Consider the following 20,974-nt stretch of genomic DNA (forward strand, 5'->3'; position numbering starts at 1 on the left):
CTCTCTCTGCTTTGTCGTTGCTAATTAACTCTAGCAAACTTGGTTAATTGTTTCCTTGCAGAAGTTGGTTTGCTTTCTTCTAGCCGCTTCCTAATTAACTATCTTACTTGATACCTTGCCTAACAAGTCTCACTAACCTAACACTAACAGGAAACCAAATCAAAAGAAAATTCCTACACTTTCCAATTCCACCTCATAATAAGCCACGTTTTTAGATTGTAAATTCTGATTCCAATAAAAACCAACTTGAATTTTTCTTTTTTATTTTGACATTTAATTATTTTTTACCGCGTCATGTAATTACATTAGAATTTCAAAAATATCAATTTTAAAAATCTCGAAAAAAATCATATAAATTTTTAATTTTAATCAATGTAAAATGTAATACAGAGAAGGGGATTCGGGGTAGAAAAAAACACGGGCCATGACATTGAACATCAACTTCCAAAATCTTAATCTGAATAGAATAGAACAAATGGTGCATAATTGTAAGTTGCTACAGATGATTCCACTCACAAAATTTTAGTTACCAGTGAGGTCGGGGTCAGTACACCATTGCACACTAGAAATCGCAAATAACTTGACAATGTCACAAGTACATGACCCCCTCCTGTCACAACTTATATCCGTCTCAAATCTCAAATCTCAAATCTCAATTCTAATTCAACCTCAACAATATACTAACTCCACATTAACATTCTTAAAGCACAAACAGGGTTAACATCACATCTTTCCTAAATCAATTCGCCTATCTCTCTCTAATAAGTAATCTTTCTTCAATTGTAAGGAAAAGTTATCGCAAGGTCACCCAGAAAGTTCTGCAGAGAAGCCAGGTCTGCAGAGAGTTTGGGGCAGCAAGAAGGGCACAGGTTAAGCAATGTAATGACTTGTCCATGCTTCCCTTGAAATAACCACACAGGAAGTTATTAGTAGAATCACCTCATTACGGACTCTTTTACAAAGGACCTTCCACCTGAGCTGCAAGAGCAGAGATTAATTATGAGGCTAACATTCAAGACATCTGTGATTTTACCGAGGTTAAAGAAAAGTATTAATGAATTGTAAGATGAGACTCACGCATATTCAAGGTGGATATTCATAAATCGACGGTTTTCTTTGCTTTGTGATAGTGTTACAGAACCTTCAATGAGTTGATCTTGCTCCACCTCTATTGGGTCATAAAAGTATAGCACAGTCTGCAATATTGCTTCATTAGACAGACTGAGAAAAGTTCACAGTAACATATGAAATATCTGAGCAAAGGGGGTTACTACAAAAAACTTATCAAATTATGATGAGACTGAATGATATTCTGTTTCCTAGCAAAAACTAAACACCATTTTGTACTGAGAATGTATAAGCATCATAAACCTTAACGAGTTCCGTAATCACCTAGCTGGGTAGCCCAAACAGTGGGTTAAATAAGTGTAAAGATACTGTACCTGTTGCCAATGCGTTGGGGGGTCCTCAGGTGCAGTGGACAGAACCAGCGCTTCATTGGGATTTGCTCGTTTCTTCCTCTGCTGACCTTCCACTGGATGATTGCTAATAAGTGAGGATGGTGCATGATTATTTGTACCAGCTAATGCAGGCCCACTGAATTCGACATCAAACCAAAACGCAAACCCATGTAGTGGAGCTGTAAATTAAGGAATAGTTACAACCACAACAGCATCTACTGAATAAACTGGGATAAATACTATAAGAACTCCCTCCCAAAAACCCACAAATGAAAAATCCCAAAACCCCACAAAGACGAGAATCTGGTTTTAAATCATAAGAATCCATTACTCCTTCCTGGGAATTTCTTGAAAAAACAAATTCTGGATAATAGATTAGACATCTTAGTTTAAAAATTTTAAAAAAATTTCAACCAACCAACAGAAAATACTCATCATGTATGAGACTCAGGGGAAAAAAAATGTATGAATTTTAGACTTGAATTTCTCTCTACATGGTAAAGTTCCTCCTGAAAGTGTTCAAAACAACACACAGCGAGTTTGATAGTTTGAGACTCATTTTTCATATCATACTTTTGCAAACTCTTCACTCTCCCTTCCTTAATCATCACATGTTAACTCATGCAACTGAGATGTGCAAGAAAATAACATGAACAGGGTTTGTCAATGCACTATCAGAAAATAGCACAAACAGTATTTGTCAATAGAAGTTTCCATTTCCAGGTCTCTCACTGTTCTTTAATTGTTTTCAAGAATTTAAGAAATTTTAAAAGGTCTGAAGAAATAGCTATTAAATTTTTTGGGTTGATAAATGATGAAACTGATAATCGAAAACAAATTGTTTTTTTCCAACATCATCAAAAATGTGTAGTGATAACAATAATGAGACCAAAGAACTGAAATATGTACACTTGCACGGACACACACCAACATATATGGGAAGAGAGAGAGAGAGAGACCTCGCATCATTGATTTGAATTTATAGTTTGTTGTAACAGATTCTAACTCATGAAGGGTAATTGTATGGCAGTCCACTTGCTTAACCTACAACCAATTAGTAACAGCATGATGCTTTAGATTGTATATTTTCTACATACACAAATAGAAATACTAATGAGTGGAGCTCTTCAGAGATATATCTACTGTACGGTATATTTATCTTCTAATTAGAGAAAACCCTGATTTTTTAAACCCTTCGTCCAAGAACAAGAAGAGAAGCAGTGAACTGATTCATTGACTTACCAGCATCATTTTCTTATAAGAGTTAATGGGAAGTATATAGCAAAATAGCAGTTGAAATCCTTATATTAAAGAGATCTTATGGTCTCAACTAGTATCAAGCAAAAGGAATCTAAGTCATGTAAGTGTTTCTTTGACTAAATAACTTAACATTCACTCAACGAATGAGTAATGTCCCCACTTCTGGAACTAATAATTTATCTTTTGATCTATTAGCAATTGGTTTCAGACTGCAAGCTTCTTGCACAAAAATAATTGCCACTGCATCTATGGAAGAGAACGCGAGTATTTATAAATTTTCAGAAAGAAGATACACAGTCTCCCATAAAAAGAAAGAAAGAAAACAAACAGGAAATTAGAAAAGGAAAACATCAACACTGGTAGCAAAGATTATGATTATCAAGATATTCATAAGCAGAAAAGGGGGGAAAAACCTATACACCACACGAATATGTGCAACTCAATTCAGAACACTCACCACATGTGGCCATGTCAAAACATTCTCACCCACGATTGTCTCAACACATGGCTCTTCAAACGCACACTGTTTTGCCAATGGTAACATGGCAGACACTGCAACAAGTCCAATAAAATAAAATAAAAATGTTAGAGATCAATGATTCCATAAATGTACTCACTGACTAGTAAGTAAAAGTTCCATGTATACAAGTAGAATGGTATCTAAATGAATTCTGCTACTAAGCTCACATCAGGATATATATATTTTAAAGCCATCAACATAAGGCTTAAGTGAGCTTGTTGATAGTCATTTCTTTTATCATCCAGAAAGGGGAAGCACCATTCGCGCTCCCCACAAACACTACTGCACTGGAGTGTGGGAGTAGTGCTCCCCTACTGAAAATTTTACTTTGACAATGTTCATAAATGCGATATGAATCCAATTATATGCCAATAACAGTTGAGAATATGATGATAATATATATGATGTGTACTCACTATCAATTCCATAAACATTGCGCCAGAAATCAATGCTTTCACTGTATCTATCAGAATGTGTGATGGGTGCCATGTACAACTGCAAGCATACAAAATAAAAATCAGCATGATAGAAACAAATTCATTTGTCAACAGCTGCTATATTATAAGAACTTGTTTTTTATTATTTATAAGAAACCAGAATTTACAAATTGGTGAACAAGAAATCCATCAAATATACAACAACCAGAATCTTAAAACTAAGACACCTCTCTACCACATTTTAATTCAAAAACTATATCTCTACGATACCACTGGTTTCCAATCCAAATAGATTAAATAAAAGGTAAACTCCCTAAACTCTGAAATCGTAGATGCCCACAAGGATGCCCAAGGCCAAATATGAATCCATAACTGATCCCAGCTACTTAAGTTGATAATACAGAAGTTAACAACACATAAAGCTGGCACAAAATAAACATGGCATGATTGTAAATTCAATGATATCAAGGCAGCAACGGTGTAACAGGTTTCACAACTACAGATGCAAATGTCACAATAATTGAAAAAAGGAAAAGAAAGATACCGTTGCACTTGAAGGAAGTATTAGACCTCCAGGTTTTAGCCAGCGATCTCTTGCCGTGATGACACTTCCCAGCATGCTCTAATAAGCAAGCATGCCAACAAAAGAAAAGGAAATATATCATAAGGTTGCAAACCACAAAATATACCCATGGGTATCTGTATGCTGAGGTACAATTTTAAATGAGTCATAGCAATACATCAATGTGCAATCATGAATAAAATGTTAACATCTACCTCATACAGAAGCATGTAGCCCATCCACTCTGAAATTATGACATCAACCTCTTCATCAATTTCAACATCCTGCAGAACGATCATTTTTAGCCATATTGGCATGTAAATTTGTAATTCAAATCAACATCAACAGAAATCTCTCTCTCTCTCTCTCTCTCTCTCTCTCACACACACACACACACACACACACAGATGACATTATATACTGCTATACATTGAAGGTTTATGGCTCTAACCAACAACTAGCATCTCTTAGTGCCTCAATTTTCTACACAAACACACAGGAAACACCCAAAGAACTAAACGCTTCTATCCCATCAGTGAGGTATGAATCTTGTGCTACCTATTTTTAAAAATACTCTTATCATATTTCAAATCCTGCTTGCGAGCAGAATTCTAATAATAAACAACTCTTTGAAAAGCAAAATCAATAAATTGTCCTGATCATAGAAGCTTACCTCAACTCGCCCATGTAGTACAATGATTGTTTCAGATAGATTGTTTGCTTTCACAACTTCATTTGCCTGGTTACATTGCATCAGAGCTTCAGATCTTAAGGATAATGAGACATTTTACATCAAGCATGCACACTTTAAATACCAGAGGTTTTCATTTCTGGGAGGAAAAAGGCCGGAATAAATAAATGAATAGAGATTCAAATCACATGCATAAAAAGTAACAAGCATTACTACAAGAACATACCTGCACTGCAATGTCACTTGCATCAACAGCATATACCTGGTTGGTTGTAACACAATACATAAGAGAATCTTATACATAAGGAATAATGCCACGATGAGACACAACACGGAAGTAACTAAACCAAACTTACAAATATTAACATTTTGGAAAAAGCCCAGTAAGGCATAAACATTTGGTCTTTGATTTGAAAAAAGGAGAAGAAACCCCAATTTTATTCATCAGATGTCACTGGAAAAGGAAAGGCAGAGATGGCAGCAACAATCATGAAATGAAAAGGCATTATGGGTTTGTAGCATTATGTTAAAACCCATGCATCATACCATTTCTGAACCATTTGATAACCGTAGTGATTGGACACTAAACTAAACCCGCAGTTAAATTAAACACACAACATCCTTCCAAACCCAGCAAGTTTCCCCATGTCAAAAAAGATAATCATTACAAGTAAGCACATCCAACTTATCAAATATTATCTAAAAAACAGCTTACACGTTTTGCACCAGCTTGAGCACAAAATATAGAAAGAATGCCTGTACCACAGCCAACATCCACTACAACCTGCAAGCATTATTCAATTGAGAATAAAAATGAAGAAGTTATTATATAAACAAGGTCAATACACGTCAGAATATGAGGCCCCATTATAGTATATTCTAATGTATAAGGTACATCTTATAAATCCTTCAAAACAGATATAAACAGAAGGAAATACCAAAGTAAAAAAAAACATATCACTTCTCAACTACTATTACAGCTACATTACTTTGCCTGCTATAGAACTCTGGTGCTGCATGATTGCCGTCCTATAAGTTTCAGTCCGTACACGATCCTGTATGAGGAAATTTTGCCACATAAGTCAATAAATTATATGACGATCGAATTACAGAAGAATAACCATAACAATGTTTGTCCAAGAAAAAAAAAACCATAGCAATGTGTTTCCAATGACACGGCAGCAAATGTTCCCTTGAAATTTTGAAAAGACAAAGACACAGAACCTTAAACAACACATAATGATGTTATGGCCCAAATACTTTTACAAGGTTTCTTATTCGCATTCCCACTTGAGATACATTCTCATACAAGAAGAAAACAATCGTGATGAGCAGTAACAACAATAGAATATCCCATAAAGCTAAATTTCATTTCCCCAGCTGCCATGAACCCCACCGGAAACTCAGAGCATAGAAGCGGTAAAAAAAATTGAAATCCGAGACTAACACTAGGAAATTTCGTAATCGATTCTGAAAAAAAAAATTCAAAATGCACCTTAATCATTTCTTCGTGGATACCAACGTGGGCGTAGGAGTGGAAATAGGCCATGTCGAAGTCGGTACAAGGCGCTCCTTGTTGTTGTTGTTGCTGCTGCTTATTATGCTCAGAAACCCTAAGCCCGCCAAAATTACCACCACTACCAAAGCTCTCTCTGAGCTCACGTGACCTGGCACGTGTTCCCCGGCGGACTTTATCCCTCTGGCTCATTCCGTGCTGCTGTTGCTGTGGGTGGTAGCCGTTACTGTAAGCCGGGCTCGAGTTCATTGTTTTGGTGCCCGCTCGCTCGCTCGCGCTCACTGGCAGACCCAATTTTAAGGGAGAAGAAATAAAGCGCCGTTTGACGTTCGCATTTTTCACCAAATTTAAGTTTTTCTTTTCTTTTCGTCAAGTTTTTTTAAATTATTTTATTTTATTTAATAACTCGGACCGAGTTTTAGTTTGTCAACTATACGGTAAATAAAAGCCCTTGAATTTTTCAAATTCCTTAAACATCTAATGAATATATGTGTAAACTCCCACCTCAATTGCTTGTATTTTTTTTTAAAAAAAAAAAAAAACATGCTTGAATTTTTCAATTAAAAAAAAAAGCTATTGAATTTAATACATTTTTATTGTACCTCTAATATTCTAATAAAAACACTAACTTTTTAGTGCTTCTAATAAAAATGTTGTTACTCTTCTAATCAATGTCTTCAATATATTTATAAAAAAAACAAATCAGAAAAAATGATTTTGTTACTTACACACCTATTTTCTATCTATCTCTCTCTCTTTTTTATTTTTTATTTAATAACTTCCCTCAGGAAAAACATCCAACACATACATACATTCGAGGAAATATTTCATAGGTTTTTTATTTTGCTACCAAAAAGATATTATAGGTTGGGGCCAAAAATCTAACTAGTTATTCTCTAGTGGTAAGTTTCTCTATTTTGCATAAATGCATTATAAGTTTGAAATTTTCATATTTCTATACTAAAGGAAGTTTATGAAACGAAAATTTAACTTACCAATTGTTGATGTCCAACAAAATCCAAGGCTGAGTCCAAATATATTTTCGGCCCGGTACAACACCAAGCGAAATCCTTATTTAAGCAAACATGCCATGCTACAAATTTAAGTGGGCCCAAGCCACGCGAATGTCTGGGCTTGTTGAGCGGGTTGTGGTATGGATGATTATAAGTATTCATTGATGGCGAAGAAGTGAAAGTTTTGGGTGATTAGGGCACCAAAATTCAAGCTCATTTCTTAAGCCCAAACATATGGATAAGTCTGAGAGAGAATTAGTGGCCCAATAGCTTAGGAAAATATTCAATGGCTTGCAAACACTTGGAAAAATTCCACATCAAGCCAAAATGTCCAGCACCTTGATCAAAAGGTTGTTTCCAACAACTCGAGCAAACTCACAGTTAGAAAATATAAGTATATAAAACAGTTAAATATTCAATACTTACATGTTTAGAGTTAAATATTTCTAATTAAGTCATATCTAATTTGTTTTAGAGGACATTTTAACTTAAATTCTAAGTTGTTTATTACAAATTCTATATATTATATATAATATAATAGAAGAGTGGTAAAAATATAAAATATCCAGCATATCTGTCAAAACCATCAAAACCAAACAAACTCATATGTTGATCATCTTTTGACTAGCACCCATACCTATTATTTCCTCTTCAAGCTTTGGTGAGAAAACAAGAAGCAAAAGTGGGTGACTCCTCACCCACATGGAAAAGTCCAACTGCCTGAGAACCTTGGAACTCCAAAAAGCTTCATGCCTACATGCTCAAGCTAGGGAAGTTTCACCAAATAAGATGGAATTGAAGAAAGTGAAGGAAAAGGGAAAAGGGTGTCTTGATAAAATTAGAGTTTTCAGTGCCTATAAAAAGAGCCACTTTCTACCCAGCAAAGACAACTCACCTTGGTTGCAGCAAGCCTCCCAACAACCATGAGAATTCATCGAAGGCAAGCATTCCCTCTGGAACCCTTCAATTTCATGCTTTGTTCTTCCATCTTCCTCTTTACTCTCTCTCAAAACCCACATTCAAAGAGAGCAAGCATCATCTCTCATCTCTGAAACCTTTCGATTTCAAGCATTGTTCTTATATTGCTTCCTATTTTCTCTTCTGTCAAATCGCTCAGGAGCTCGACGAAGCTTTCGTCAAGCTGCTAGAAATGCTAAAACCACTCATGCTTCCATCTTCTTTGTCTCTTTCCATAAACACACATCCAGATAGCAATCATCATCTCTTATCCCTGAAATCCCTGCAATTTCGAGCCATATTCCTCCATCTACTCCAATCTTCTCTTCTTGAAATCGCAACTCTTTCTTTCTCTCATGTTAAATTCATGAATGCTCAGCTCCCATGCCACAAGTTTCTCATGTCAAACAAAGAATTTATCTATAAGCGAATGTTGGTTTCATTGGTGAAGAAGACCAAGGTGTTTCCTAAGGCTCAGCTATCATTTCGAAACACTTCTTGGGGCCTATTCCTTGAACTTAGAATCAATGAGCAATTTCATACATGTTTCTCTTTTAAGCATCCCAAACCCATTCGTCAGGTTGTTGGAATAAAAAGACCCATACACCAATAATGTTACAATAGTATGGCTTGTGGTATATTTTGTACATGTGTGTATGAGCTTTTTCATTCTAGCATCTACTAATGGGCCTAGGCTACTGTAAAGAGCTAAATTTATGAAATTGCCATTGGGTCTGAGTTTAAGAATCAGACCCCAAAAGTGCTTCGAATGGTAACTGAGCTTTAGGAAACACATTGGTCTTATTCACCAATGAAATCAACAGTTGTTTACAAATAAATTCTTGGCTTGGCTTGAGAAGCTTGTGACATGGAAGTAAGTATCCATGAGAGAGAGAAAGACCAGGTTTTCTACGAGAAACAAAGGTTAAAGCAAAGGATTTCGTGAGAATTTGCTGAGGAGAGAGAGAAAGACAAAGATTATGGTGGAAGAATAGGTGCTTTAAGTAATTTTTCGGCAGCTTGAACGAGAAGGAGATGGGAAGATATGGAGGAATATGGCTTGAAATTGAAGGGTTCCAAGGATAAGAGGTGAAACTTGCTCTTTCTGGATGTGGGTAATGGGTAGAGGATACCCCCTTTTATAGCCGCTGGAAGCTTCTTCTTCCCAATAAACCCTAATGGGTTCTCTCTAATTTTGCCAAGTTTTCCCTTTCATTTATCTTCCCTCCCTTTGATTCATCTTATTTTGTAAAATCCCCCTCTATCCAAACACACAGAGATAAGATTTTTGGGAGCTCAAAAGTCTTCCCGCAATCGTTCCAATAGTAACCTCTCCATCTCTGGTTATCACTTCTCTTTCTTTCCTTTCCTGTTTCGTTGCAAGAGTTGGTAAGGGAATGAAATAGATAGTAGTGTTGGTCTGAATGATGCTTTTTCTCCTAGTAACCTACGCGCGCTAATACCGTTTGGTCTTTTGAATGGTTTGTCTTGAGGTTTGCCTTTGGTCACGTGTTGGATCCTTCCACCAGCCTTCATATGCGAGTCATTGGCTTTTGTCATGGTTTTGTCTCCAGCCATGTGCTGGAGAATTTCATATATTTTTCTTGGTCATTTAAGCCCTTCCTAAGGTAATGAGGTTTGTCTACTAGGGAATCAATTTCACAAAGTGATGAACTATTTTTTATTAAGGTGATGGTCAATTTTCTAAAGTAGTGGGCTCCCTTTTTCTCTCATTTATGCTTACCCACATATTTGGGCTCAAGAAATGGGCTTGAGTTTTGGGGCTCCCAAGCAGCCCAAAACTTCCATTTCTCGGCTCATCAATGGGCCTCATGAATATTCGTTACCATCCATATCACAACCCACTCAACAAGTCCCGAGCATTTGTGTGGTTTGGGTCTACTTAAGCTTGTAGCGTGGCTAAGTGTAAAATAAAGGGTTTTTCGCTTGGCATGACATGTCGATTGGCGTGCTCGTGCTCGAATTTCATCGTATTGTAAAGGACTATGGTTGAGTCAAAACGGCACTTAGTGGGATAATTAACATGAGTTCATAGAGCCGGTGCATTTTATAGACTTGCTACAACTCTTAGCGTGACATGTTACATATTTGCTTGGCATGACACGTAGATTGTGACTCGTGCAAGCTTGTATGATGAACTTTTGCATGCCTAAATTGGATTTCTTCTCGATAAGGTATCACATTGGGCCGGTAATATATTTGGGCCTAGCCTTAGATTTTTTAGGCCCTAATGTGTTATAATATAAACGGACAAAATAGTTTATTTTTCCTTTTTCAGGAAATAATATAAAAAAATATCTACTTATATTATAATATATGTAAAAGATATATCACGTAAACATAGTACCATAATATTCTACGAGTTTGACTTATAACATTCTCTCTTGTATAAATCAATAAACTATTTTTTTTCTCCATGTTTATTGATAAAGAAAGAAATAGGATTGTTGATGGTTTGCCTAGTTTGGGTTGGGCCTCACGGTGTTCGTTTGGCTTAGCCTTTTATTTTATTTTTTTGGTTTGGCTTAGCCTTTTATTTATTTATTATTTATTAAGCTTAGCCTTTTATTTTTGCGCCTTGTGTTTCTTCCCCTTTTTTTTCCCTTCCCCTTTTTGGCTGCACGCACCCACTGGGCAGCTGAGGTGGATGTGGATCCCACCGTGACGGTGGTGAGGATTTCACTGCCGTATCCACCAAGAATGAAGGAGGCCTTTTCTTTAAACGGTTAAACCCAAAACCCTCAACTCACAATTCTCTAATTCACTCTCTCTCTCTCTCTCTCTCTCTCTCTCTCTCTCTCTCATATCTTCGAATCAGAAGGAACTCAAAGCAATGGCGGGTCTTGTACCTCCAGGTACTACCACGCGAAGCGAGGCTGCGGAGACGAAGCCTATGAACGATAAACTGGACTACACAAACCTGCCTTGCCCCATACCCTATGAAGAAATCAACCGTGAAGCTCTCAGTTCAGTATCAAATTTTTTCGTTTTTTGTTTCATCACTTTTTGGATAATGACTCATGGTTATAATTTGTTCTATCCCTTTGTGATTCCATGTACCAGTCTGCTGAATTTAATTTAAGCCTTCCAAGTTTGCTCTCTTTTGTTCCTGTTTGCTCATTGTTGATATGCCTTTTGTTGTGTAGTGTAGTGTGTAGGTATGGGATTGTTAAAAAAAGACAAACTTTTGACTAATGAAGGAATATGAATTAGTTGGTTTATTAGTGCAGGTTTTGAAAAGCCTAAAAACCTGACTTTTGAATCCCATGTAGGTGCTTATAACTCCTTTGTGTTTCTCAGGGTTTGTTATTTAAATTTTTTTTTGTTACCGTGGACAAAGATATTACCTTTATGATTGTATTCGTTTTGGGTAATTTATATGCTGAACCGTCTGTTGGAACATTTGGTCTTCTGCTGTTGAATTGCTCATAAATGTGTTACAGTGTAATTAAAAGTTCATTATTCTAGTGAAAGCAAAGGTGCTTTTTGATTCTTTTCTGATTCCTAATGTTGTACATTTAACCATCTCCTGATGCTTTTGGTTGAGGGTGCTCTCATCAGTGGTACTGCTACTGCCTGACTGTATTTGTGAGATTAGTGTACAGTGTTGGGTGGGTTTAGAGTTTAGGGTATTTCCATCATTTTGGGGATTTGACATTTTTCAGGTTCTTATTACTTTACTTTTTTGTCAACCAAACAGTGGCATAGATGTTCCAGGTTCATTCCAATGAACCAAGCACTACCTTAGTTTATTTCTAAAAGATAGTGGTTGCAATGCATTCATTGATTAAGGAAATTGCATATTTGCAAGGGGCTTGGCAGTATTTTGCTGACTTCCATCTTTGATTGGCAGTGTCTTTACGGCCAGAATGTTTTGAGGGGATGCGCTTTGATTTCACTAAAGGACTCAATCAGAAGTTCTCCCTTAGCCACAGGTTTTTGTCTTCTCCTCTTTGAGCCTTTATGCATTCCATATCAATTATTTATATTATTTTGTATATTTTACTTACTCTTTTCACCTCCCATCAGTGTACTCATGGGACCTATGACAGTTCCTTCTCAGTCTCCTGAAACCATAAAAATCCCTACTGCTCACTATGAGTTTGGTGCAAATTTTATAGACCACCCAAAGGTAGGTAGCCATCGCTATTTTTACTTATCCAGAAACCTCTTCTCATGGAAATGGCGGAAGAAGCATTGATTGTTATATTTCTTTTCTTTGTGGTGGTTGGGGTAAATTTTTAGTTGATGCTTTTCGGGAGGGTATTAACAGACGGAAGACTTAATGCTAGAGTGAAGTGTGACTTGACTGACAATCTCACTTTGAAGGCTAATGCTCAGGTAAAATTATTTTTCATTTGTTTTTTCAATTAAACTCTTCCTTTTTTTTTTCTTGTGTAAAAAAAGTGGAAGTATTTATGTAACTTTATTTTAAATTTTTTTTTCCCAGCTTACAAATGAGCCGCACATGTCTCATGGCATGGCCAGTTTTGATTACAAGGTCAGGTCACTCTTCTCATCATATTTTTAATCTTTTAATATATGAAGTTATTTATTTACTTCGCATTTTATATGTCTTGTAGAACTTCATTACTATTGAAAATCATCTTTGGCTACCTCTATTTTAGATGAAATAAATTTGTCCATCAGAAAAAAAGTTTACAGAGGGGTGCAGGAGTATATTCTTTATCTATCTTCCATTAGCCTCACTATGAATGGTTACAAGATAAACACCAATTATCACCATGTCTGTTGTTCCTAGAGTTGGGAGTTTATTTTTGATGCAGTGGTAACCAATACTAGATTGCCTTCAGCTTTCTTATAATTCTACAAGTTTTGACATTTTCCTTTCTTGGTACAGGGCTCAGACTACAGATCCCAGATTCAAGTGGGAAATGGGGCCTTATTGCAAGCAAGTTACATCCAGGTAAGGATATTCTCCTTTTCTTTTTACCCTCCAGATAACGTGGACACTGGTACCAAACAATTTAATTTTGTGTTCATGGTTTTTTTTTGAGATAATCATATTGGTATCAAACATATCTTAAAATAGTCTTAGAGGTCCAGATATTATTGAGATACTGACAATATATTGTATGATACTGACCTTATCGTAATTGTAGTCTGTTTATTGATCTCGAAGGTTAAACTCAACAACATGATTGACTGAAAATAGGCTCTGTTTTGGTAGCCGCCTTTATATATATATATTGATTTTTCAATATTCTTGTGGTAATTGATTATAGTCAACACAAAAATGCTGTACTTTACAAGGATGGAGATGTTTTGTAAAACTAGGCCACTGCAGATTTATGAAATGTTCTTAGGATTATTCTGATAAATCTGTCTACGTTCTCTATATTCTTGCAGTCGGTGACTCCACATTTCTCTTTGGGTGGTGAAGTATTCTGGGCTGGTCAGCATCGAAAGTCAGGCATCAGTTATGCGGCGCGGTTCAACACTGAGAAAATGGTATTCCAGCTTGGTTTTCATATCTCCTCACATGTTTGAAGCCAGATGATTTATGATCCTTATCATTATGCATCATCATTTGTGCATTATCATTATATTTGTTTGATAAATAACAGAGCTTTTACAGAGAAAAGGAAAAAAAAAAAAGGTACGAGAAAATAATGAACTTCTTGTTAGCCTTAGAAAAGAGCTAAAAACTAACTGCACAGACTGAGAACAATTAGAATATTACTCCCCCATACATCCTCTGCCAACAGGAACTCCAATCTTTATGCAAACCACAGACTAATGCCTATATCTTAGTAGACATACCAGATACCAGACTTCCAAATCATCTTAATCGGTTCAAAAGTCAAGTCATTATTGTTGAGTACATGCAAACCATTGCTTACTCTTTCCCAGTGATGCTGCACAAGATTGTGCATTAAGTTTCTGTAAATAAAGGAGGGAAGATAAGGGGTGTTGAGTTTGGTATTTTCTGCTAACCTCGTCAATGGTCACTGTCAAAATTTCCTTTTAAGATTTTTCATTCATTCCAGTGTACAAATATATTTTTCTTCATCCCATTATAATCATAGAGATTGCTTTTTCTTTTTTCCGTTCTTTTTGGTTTTAATTGTGGCATGCATAAATCTGAGTGAAGGCATTTTTTGTGATGCTCAATGTTCTGCCTGCAGGTTGCTACAGGACAGGTTGCTAGCACTGGAATGGTTGCTTTGAGCTACGTTCAGAAACTATCCGAAAAGGTACATCAAGTTATGTTATTAAGAACTTTAGGTTATATCTTATCTATATATAGTTATTATACTGTCGTATTTGTGCAGGTTTCACTAGCATCAGACCTCATGTACAACCACATGTCAAGAGACGTCACAGCAAGTGTTGGCTATGATTATGTCCTCAGACAGGTAGACTATGCTATTATAGTTGTTAAGAAATGGAAAGACACATATATATCTTCGTATTTAATGACAGGAAACACTATAAGTGGGTGACTTTGGTCTTTAACACATTCTCCCATGCCAATTCACGTTAACCTATTTGCATTATTTGGAATTTAAGAAATTATATACATACCTAACCTATTTCTTCCGTTTTTTCAGAGTCGTCTTAGAGGGAAGATTGATTCCAATGGCTGCACGGCTGCTTTTCTTGAAGAGAGATTAAGTATGGGTCTTAAGTTTATTCTTTCTGCAGAGGTGAGAAATCTGTTAGTTTAAATTGATTTATAGACTATTTTAAGACGATATAAGAATAGCAAGGAAATAGATATTTTGAAGCTAAGAACTGATTATTATGCCTGTATTTGTGTACATGCCAAACTGAGTCTCCTTGTGTTGTGTGCTCATCTGTTCCCACCATTCATTTCATTCAAATTCATGGGCAGTGGAACTGTTGAAGTTTGTTTGTGTACTGGAAAGTTGAAACACGGAAGACGTGAATTTGTCTTCAGCCTCCTGCATCTTTGAATTGAGTAATTAGGCTTTGTGGGGCGTGGTCCCAGTTAACCAAATGCCATCCATCAGCTATGATTAGATATTTGTTGCGGTGGTTTCCTTACTGTTATTACACTATTGAGCATATGAAGCTGAATGTTCTATGCTAGGAAATTGGCTTAACTCGCATGCATATAGATGCTGGAGCCTTTGTCTTCGATGTGGTGATAATGTTTGAAACTTAAACGTCTGCCATACTTATGGGTCCTGCCACTCATGCGTCTAGTACCGTTTAGGGTTTAGGTTTGTTGAAAACTTGCACAGGTGGATGTGGTGGAGATGCATCTATTCTTGATATTTTCAAGTCATATTTCGTAACATTAACAGCATCTCCAAAATTTCTATTTGCAGATGGATCACAAGAAGAAAGACTACAAATTCGGGTTTGGGTTGGCGGCAGGAGAATAGATGCAAAAGCTGAAGGGCTGTTACTGTGAAATTTTATAAAAGCTCATAATTACTACAAGAAGAAAGACTACAAATTCGGGGTAGGATTTGTATTTTACTCATCTGGCAGTTGAAGATGTTTTGGCTCAAGTTGGCAGGACTAATTCAAAATATCTGTAATTATACAAGCCATGTTATGGTTATAACTAGAACTTGGTGAATTGTTGTAGTATGTATGGTACTGCTGTGACTTTTATGAAATAGATTGAGAATTTTGTTCTTCTCTCAAAATATATTTTCCCCCTAAAAAACATTTAAAGGTCTTTGTTATGTAAGGGTGTCTTTTATTTGGTGATCCACAAAACACAATTTGAGCGTCTATTTAATAATATTTTTTTAGCGTCTATTTAATTTGTTGAGAAGTTATTTTGGGTTGAGTTTTTCAAGTGGCTTTGAAAAAAAAATTATTATTAAAGGAAGATTAATCTAACGCAGGGGGTATCAAGCTTCTATAAATGCCTCGGAGTTGGATTGGAGCATATGATATGAATCGGAGAGAGAAAAGAGAAGAGAGGGAGAGAGAAATGAAGAGGAATACGAAGAAAGAAACAGAGAGGGATGAAGTTGAAGAGTTGCTGCAAGCAGCACAGGACGATATGCTTCTGAAGCTATCTCTCAACTCTCACTTGTCCCGCGGCGTTTCTCTCGACGACGCCGATATCGGCCGTCGCTTCGAGGCCCTCAAAATGAAAACTGTTATTACTGGAGCAGCACCAGGACCAGGACCAGGAGCCAGGACCTGCTGCTGCTGCCTCTTCTGTCTCCAAATCCAATCCAATCCAATTCCATTCAAGTGGATGAGGAACTAAAGGAAGTCCTCGGTGACGATCTCTCCACCAGATTCGCCGCCCTCAAGGCTTCAATTCCTATGCCCTCCTCCGATGCTGCCGTCCGGTCGTCGGCATCATCCTACAACGACATCGACAACGACAACGACGATGAAGATGAAGTTGAAAAGTTGATACGCTGGGCTAAGGACGCCGCTCGCCTCGACCCTTCTCCACCCTCCGACGATGACGACGACCAAGACAAATCGGAATCTGATGATGACGACCACCACCACCACGAGCCAAAGGGGAATGTACCCGATCGTAAATAGGAAAATACTTTGTGTGTGTTTCTTTTTTCTTTTTTTATTATATTTAATTTGATAAATTAGATTTATGAATAAATTATGACACATTGAATCGTGTTTGTAAATTGTAATTGGATTTTTTGGCCCCGGTTAACCCGACTAACATAACGTACAAAATCTAACCAAAACAACGACAATGCTCCAACATGCCAAGACATAAAAATTGAGCTCAACTTCTGATAAATAACAATCATGATACCCTTTTGTTCACTAATCTATTACATGTAATGACAATTGTAAAGCAGCCTACGAAATAAATCATTCTCCAAAATGGGCCTCATTCTGAATAACTAAGCCATGGATGAGGAGTGTAGTTTCATATTTTTGGAAAGGCACCAAACCCCGTTGAGGTCGTAGTGGAAGAAGTCTGAGGTCCAATCAATCTCTTTCATACTCGAATCCTATATTAACAAACAAAAAACCCAGAACAAAGATTTTGAATCCTACCCAAGTTGTGGCATGGCAGCAAGTATCCTGCATCTATATGTTACTAAAAGAATAAGGCAGCAGAGCTGGTAATGAGATTAACGGAACTCATCATGGAACTCATAGTCCTCTTCTTCATCGTCGTTGAAAATAGCGCTGTAAAATACATAGGGTTCTCAATCATTTCTGTCAGCGTTAGACGCCCATCTTTATCAGTATCTGCCTGCAATTTACAAAATTAATACACATACGACCTTTAGAATTAGCTAAACCCCAGCCAAAACTTATCAAGTCATAAAAACAAGCGCAGATTATGCTATGGTACCATCAGTTTTCTACCCTTCCAAGCTTCCTTATGCAACCCCTAAATATAAAAGAACAACTTCTATCTTTTCTTTCTCTTTTTTTTTTCCCTGGTGGGATGGGGTGGCACAACATCTTTACTGTGAAACTTCATCCGATGTCTCATCTATAACTCTTCAATAAATTTCAGTGACACAAGAAGGATAAGATTTTGGCAGTTCTTGAGCCTAGTGCATGAAAGTTTTACAAAGTGAGGCATTGCAAGCCAAACTCTGTGCTTGCAATACTCTTTTTCAAAAACTTATCTAAGCTTTCTGCCAGCTCAACAACTCCAATTTTTTCACAACAGCTGCATGGTTAATAAGCTGATAAACCACCATCTTATATGTACTAGCCTGATGGCAAGAAGAGAAGAACTGCCCATAACTTCACAATCCAACTACCAACATATAAATTTCAAGCTGTGCCTAGTCTATAAACTGCAAGCAACTTCAGAGCTCTAATGATCTTCAATTTGCCTTTTCCATCATAAGATTACACTAATCTTTGAATATCACATAGCTTACAAGATAAATCAACAAAATTCTGACACTTGAAGATGCTCCAGAAAAGAAATACTGACTAGCTAAAGAAGGTCATTCATTTTTTAATACTTCAGTTATGTATAATTTCACAAGCCCTTCTTGTTTTGAGATGATTAATTCATCTTAGTAAGCAAGGAGAGGAAGCCCTTGCTGAACACTGAGAGGTGACTCAAACTTAATTTCATGTTATTTCCACATAAAAAGTGCTACTAGATCAACTCATAGGAGCCATATGTGCAGATATATATATATATATATATGACACAGAAAGCACAAACTAATTGATCCATCAAAACTAAGAAAGAAAATAGTTTTCATTTGCAAAATGATTACCTGTGATGTGATGTAATCTGCTTGTTGTTTTGCATAGTAATGTTCTGATGGATGTATCTTTCCAATAATAGGAAGTAACTCTGCATCTGACAAATATCTGCGGATAATGAAAGGTAGGGAACAAGTAAAATGATTAGCAAAAAGGAAACCCTTAAGTAGCTCAGAATAATTACACATAAATAAAAGCAGCTTAAGAAGTACCCGTCACCATCTTTGTCAAGCTGAGCAAACAAATTTCTAGCAGGGGCCTCCATCGAATCATCAAACTGATGTGAGGAATTGTGATTTTCTTCTTCATAGTTTCTCACCAAATCAAAGAGGCCATGAAAGAATTCTTTGAAGTTGATCTTTTCATCTTTGTCTGTGTCCCTTTCCCTAAGGAAAGCAAAGGAGAGAACATACAATCAGAAAAGCTAAGCTAAGTGACCATTTTAGAATGACATCAAGCACAACGACAAATAAGATTATGTAGATGTCTTTCGTCCACAGAGAAACACAAAAATTTGAAAGTTGAAGCAAAAGAAAATTCAATCTAGTTGCTTGAAAATTCTCCTGCAGCTGATGCTGTGCCATAAACTATATCTTACAAACAGATGTGGATCATAAGGATAGGACAAACTAGAATTTAAGAGAAGAGAAATTAATATCACCTTACTTCCTCCTTGCACAACCACTGAAGTAGCTTTGGGTTTTTGCTGTCAGCTGGGTGTAGAAAGCTAGAAAAGCATAAATCATGGACATCAAGTTGAAGAAGGTATTTCAAAAGATTTTGATGTAAAACAGTAAAAGGAACTTGATAGAAGGCAGAAGCTCACTCATTGAACTCAGTTATATTAAGAAGACCATCTCCATCTGCATCTGATGCATTGAAATGCTCCTCTTTCCACCAACCCATATCATAGCCAAACGAATTGTTATCTGGTACATGGAACAGAAATCAGAAACAAGGAGAAAATGACATGAAAATGAGGACCTAAACAACACAAGATACTTTTATCAGATACAATACTAAGTTTCTTCTCACGCATTTTCATTGGACCATTGGTACTATCTAGGAGCAGTCGAACATACTGAAAGAATGACCGTCGTTTTACAATAATTTAAGAGGTTGCTTGCGGAAACCGAAATTCAGAAATGCCACATAGCATAATAGCAATAGATTGAATTTCAGCAGTAAAGCCAATCTAATAGCAGCAAATAGATAGATTTGGAGGAGCAAGATATGAGCAATAACCAAAATGTTTGCAATTTAATTAACAAAGACAAGAAAGAAGACAACATCCTCTATCTTCCATCTCCATGGAGTGAGAGAGAGCAAAACATATCAAAAGCGAAAAGAAAAAAGACATGAGTAAGTAGTAGTGAGTGAGTGGAGTGGTAAGGTGACCTGCATTCTGCACCCAACTTGGGGGCTGATACTCGGCAAAGGAAACAAAACCGTCACGGTTCTTGTCATGAAGCTCCATATCCCTTTGAGTGCGATGCAGTACTTCCTTCTGAGCCTGCTTCAAATTCCACTGAGTCAACTCGTCCTCAGTGATGAAGCCATCAGCGGGGTCGACATCAACCTTAGGAAACAACAAGAGCAACCTGTTGGTGACGTTGAACCTCTCTTCGTCGTTCAAGTAGTCCTCCGCGTTCATGAAGTCTTCCCACTCGGGCTGAGACTCGGCGGCGGGGGCGGAGTCGTTGAGATCGAAGTGCTGCTGCTCCCACTTGCGGTCCTCGAGGCGGCGCTCGATATCGGCGACGAGAGGGTCGAAGGGGATGGGGTTGTGGTGGTGCAGCGGAGGAGCGAAGGTGAAGTTGGACCGCAGCTTCAGCCGCCGGTGACGTTGGCTGCCGCCTTTTTTGGGGGAGTGGGAGATAAGCAACAGGATTAGGACTGCTATTGTTATGTATATGATTACTGATACTGACGCCCTCGCCATTGCTCTGATTTTCTCAATGCAAGGCAACTCTCAACTGAACTGAACCCAGAAAACAGAGAGACCTTGTTGTTGACTATTATTTGGACGAGAGGACTTGGGAGAAGAGGAGGAGGAGAGAGAAACCGAATGAGGTTTGATGAAGGTGTCTTGGAGAGTCGGGAAGTTGTGGATCTGCTGCTTGTTTTTCACTTTCCTATTATTTTGATAAGATCTACCGCATCCCAGTTTATTAGAGCGACCACCCCAACCTTGTTCTAATTAATAATATTAATATAATTATTGATGGATGTTAGAACAACTCATTAATTAATTAATTAATCTTTTTCTTTCTTATATTAGCGGCATGATTAAGCAAATTAGCAAAATAAATCGACCCGCTCACTTACTATGCAAGCTCAATGAAGCCCAGG

The 20,974-nt window shown here is 37.1% G+C and overlaps 4 protein-coding genes across 6 annotated transcripts; 2 read left to right on the plus strand and 2 right to left on the minus strand.

Moving 5' to 3' along the window:
• Positions 1-442: 442 nt before the first annotated feature.
• Positions 443-6,809, minus strand: PRMT6 (protein arginine methyltransferase 6). 2 transcript variants are annotated; one of them, XM_089045157.1, is made up of 14 exons: positions 6,426-6,809; positions 5,920-5,985; positions 5,646-5,714; positions 5,157-5,192; positions 4,913-4,978; positions 4,455-4,523; positions 4,222-4,299; positions 3,657-3,735; positions 3,178-3,272; positions 2,420-2,504; positions 1,443-1,639; positions 1,078-1,196; positions 940-978; positions 443-835 (listed from the first exon to the last, which is right to left on the minus strand). In XM_089045157.1, the coding sequence occupies exons 1-14, from the start codon at positions 6,693-6,695 to the stop codon at positions 805-807; spliced, it is 1,299 nt and encodes a 432-aa protein (XP_088901283.1). In that variant the 5' UTR covers positions 6,696-6,809; the 3' UTR covers positions 443-804. The 2 variants fall into 2 exon arrangements, with proteins under 2 accessions (XP_088901283.1, XP_008221089.1); XM_008222867.3 differs by having other exon boundaries at positions 796-978.
• Positions 6,810-11,028: 4,219 nt separating this feature from the next.
• TOM40 (translocase of the outer mitochondrial membrane 40) lies at positions 11,029-16,083 on the plus strand. Of its 2 annotated transcripts, XM_008222866.3 has the most exons (12): positions 11,029-11,162; positions 11,293-11,403; positions 12,291-12,372; positions 12,467-12,569; positions 12,683-12,778; positions 12,888-12,938; positions 13,299-13,364; positions 13,808-13,909; positions 14,587-14,655; positions 14,734-14,817; positions 15,013-15,108; positions 15,757-16,083. In XM_008222866.3, the coding sequence occupies exons 1-12, from the start codon at positions 11,138-11,140 to the stop codon at positions 15,811-15,813; spliced, it is 942 nt and encodes a 313-aa protein (XP_008221088.2). In that variant the 5' UTR covers positions 11,029-11,137; the 3' UTR covers positions 15,814-16,083. The 2 variants fall into 2 exon arrangements, with proteins under 2 accessions (XP_008221088.2, XP_016647788.2); XM_016792302.2 differs by lacking the exon at positions 11,029-11,162 and having other exon boundaries at positions 11,169-11,403.
• Positions 16,084-16,226: 143 nt separating this feature from the next.
• Positions 16,227-17,052, plus strand: LOC103321103 (uncharacterized). Its single transcript, XM_089045473.1, is given in 3 exon segments — positions 16,227-16,547; positions 16,582-16,626; positions 16,628-17,052. Coding segments are annotated over 3 exon segments (609 nt in total). The 5' UTR covers positions 16,227-16,307; the 3' UTR covers positions 16,952-17,052.
• Positions 17,053-17,144: 92 nt separating this feature from the next.
• Positions 17,145-20,814, minus strand: LOC103321104 (Calcium-binding EF hand family protein). The gene is given in 7 exon segments (XM_008222865.2): positions 17,145-17,588; positions 17,591-17,636; positions 18,634-18,730; positions 18,835-19,008; positions 19,284-19,349; positions 19,449-19,551; positions 20,021-20,814. Coding segments are annotated over 7 exon segments (1,107 nt in total). The 5' UTR covers positions 20,565-20,814; the 3' UTR covers positions 17,145-17,511.
• Between the last annotated feature and the right edge of the window lie 160 nt (positions 20,815-20,974).

Source organism: Prunus mume, linkage group LG2 (genome assembly GCF_029339155.1).
Source record: "Prunus mume cultivar Tortuosa linkage group LG2, ASM2933915v1, whole genome shotgun sequence".
NCBI lineage: Eukaryota > Viridiplantae > Streptophyta > Magnoliopsida > Rosales > Rosaceae > Prunus > Prunus mume.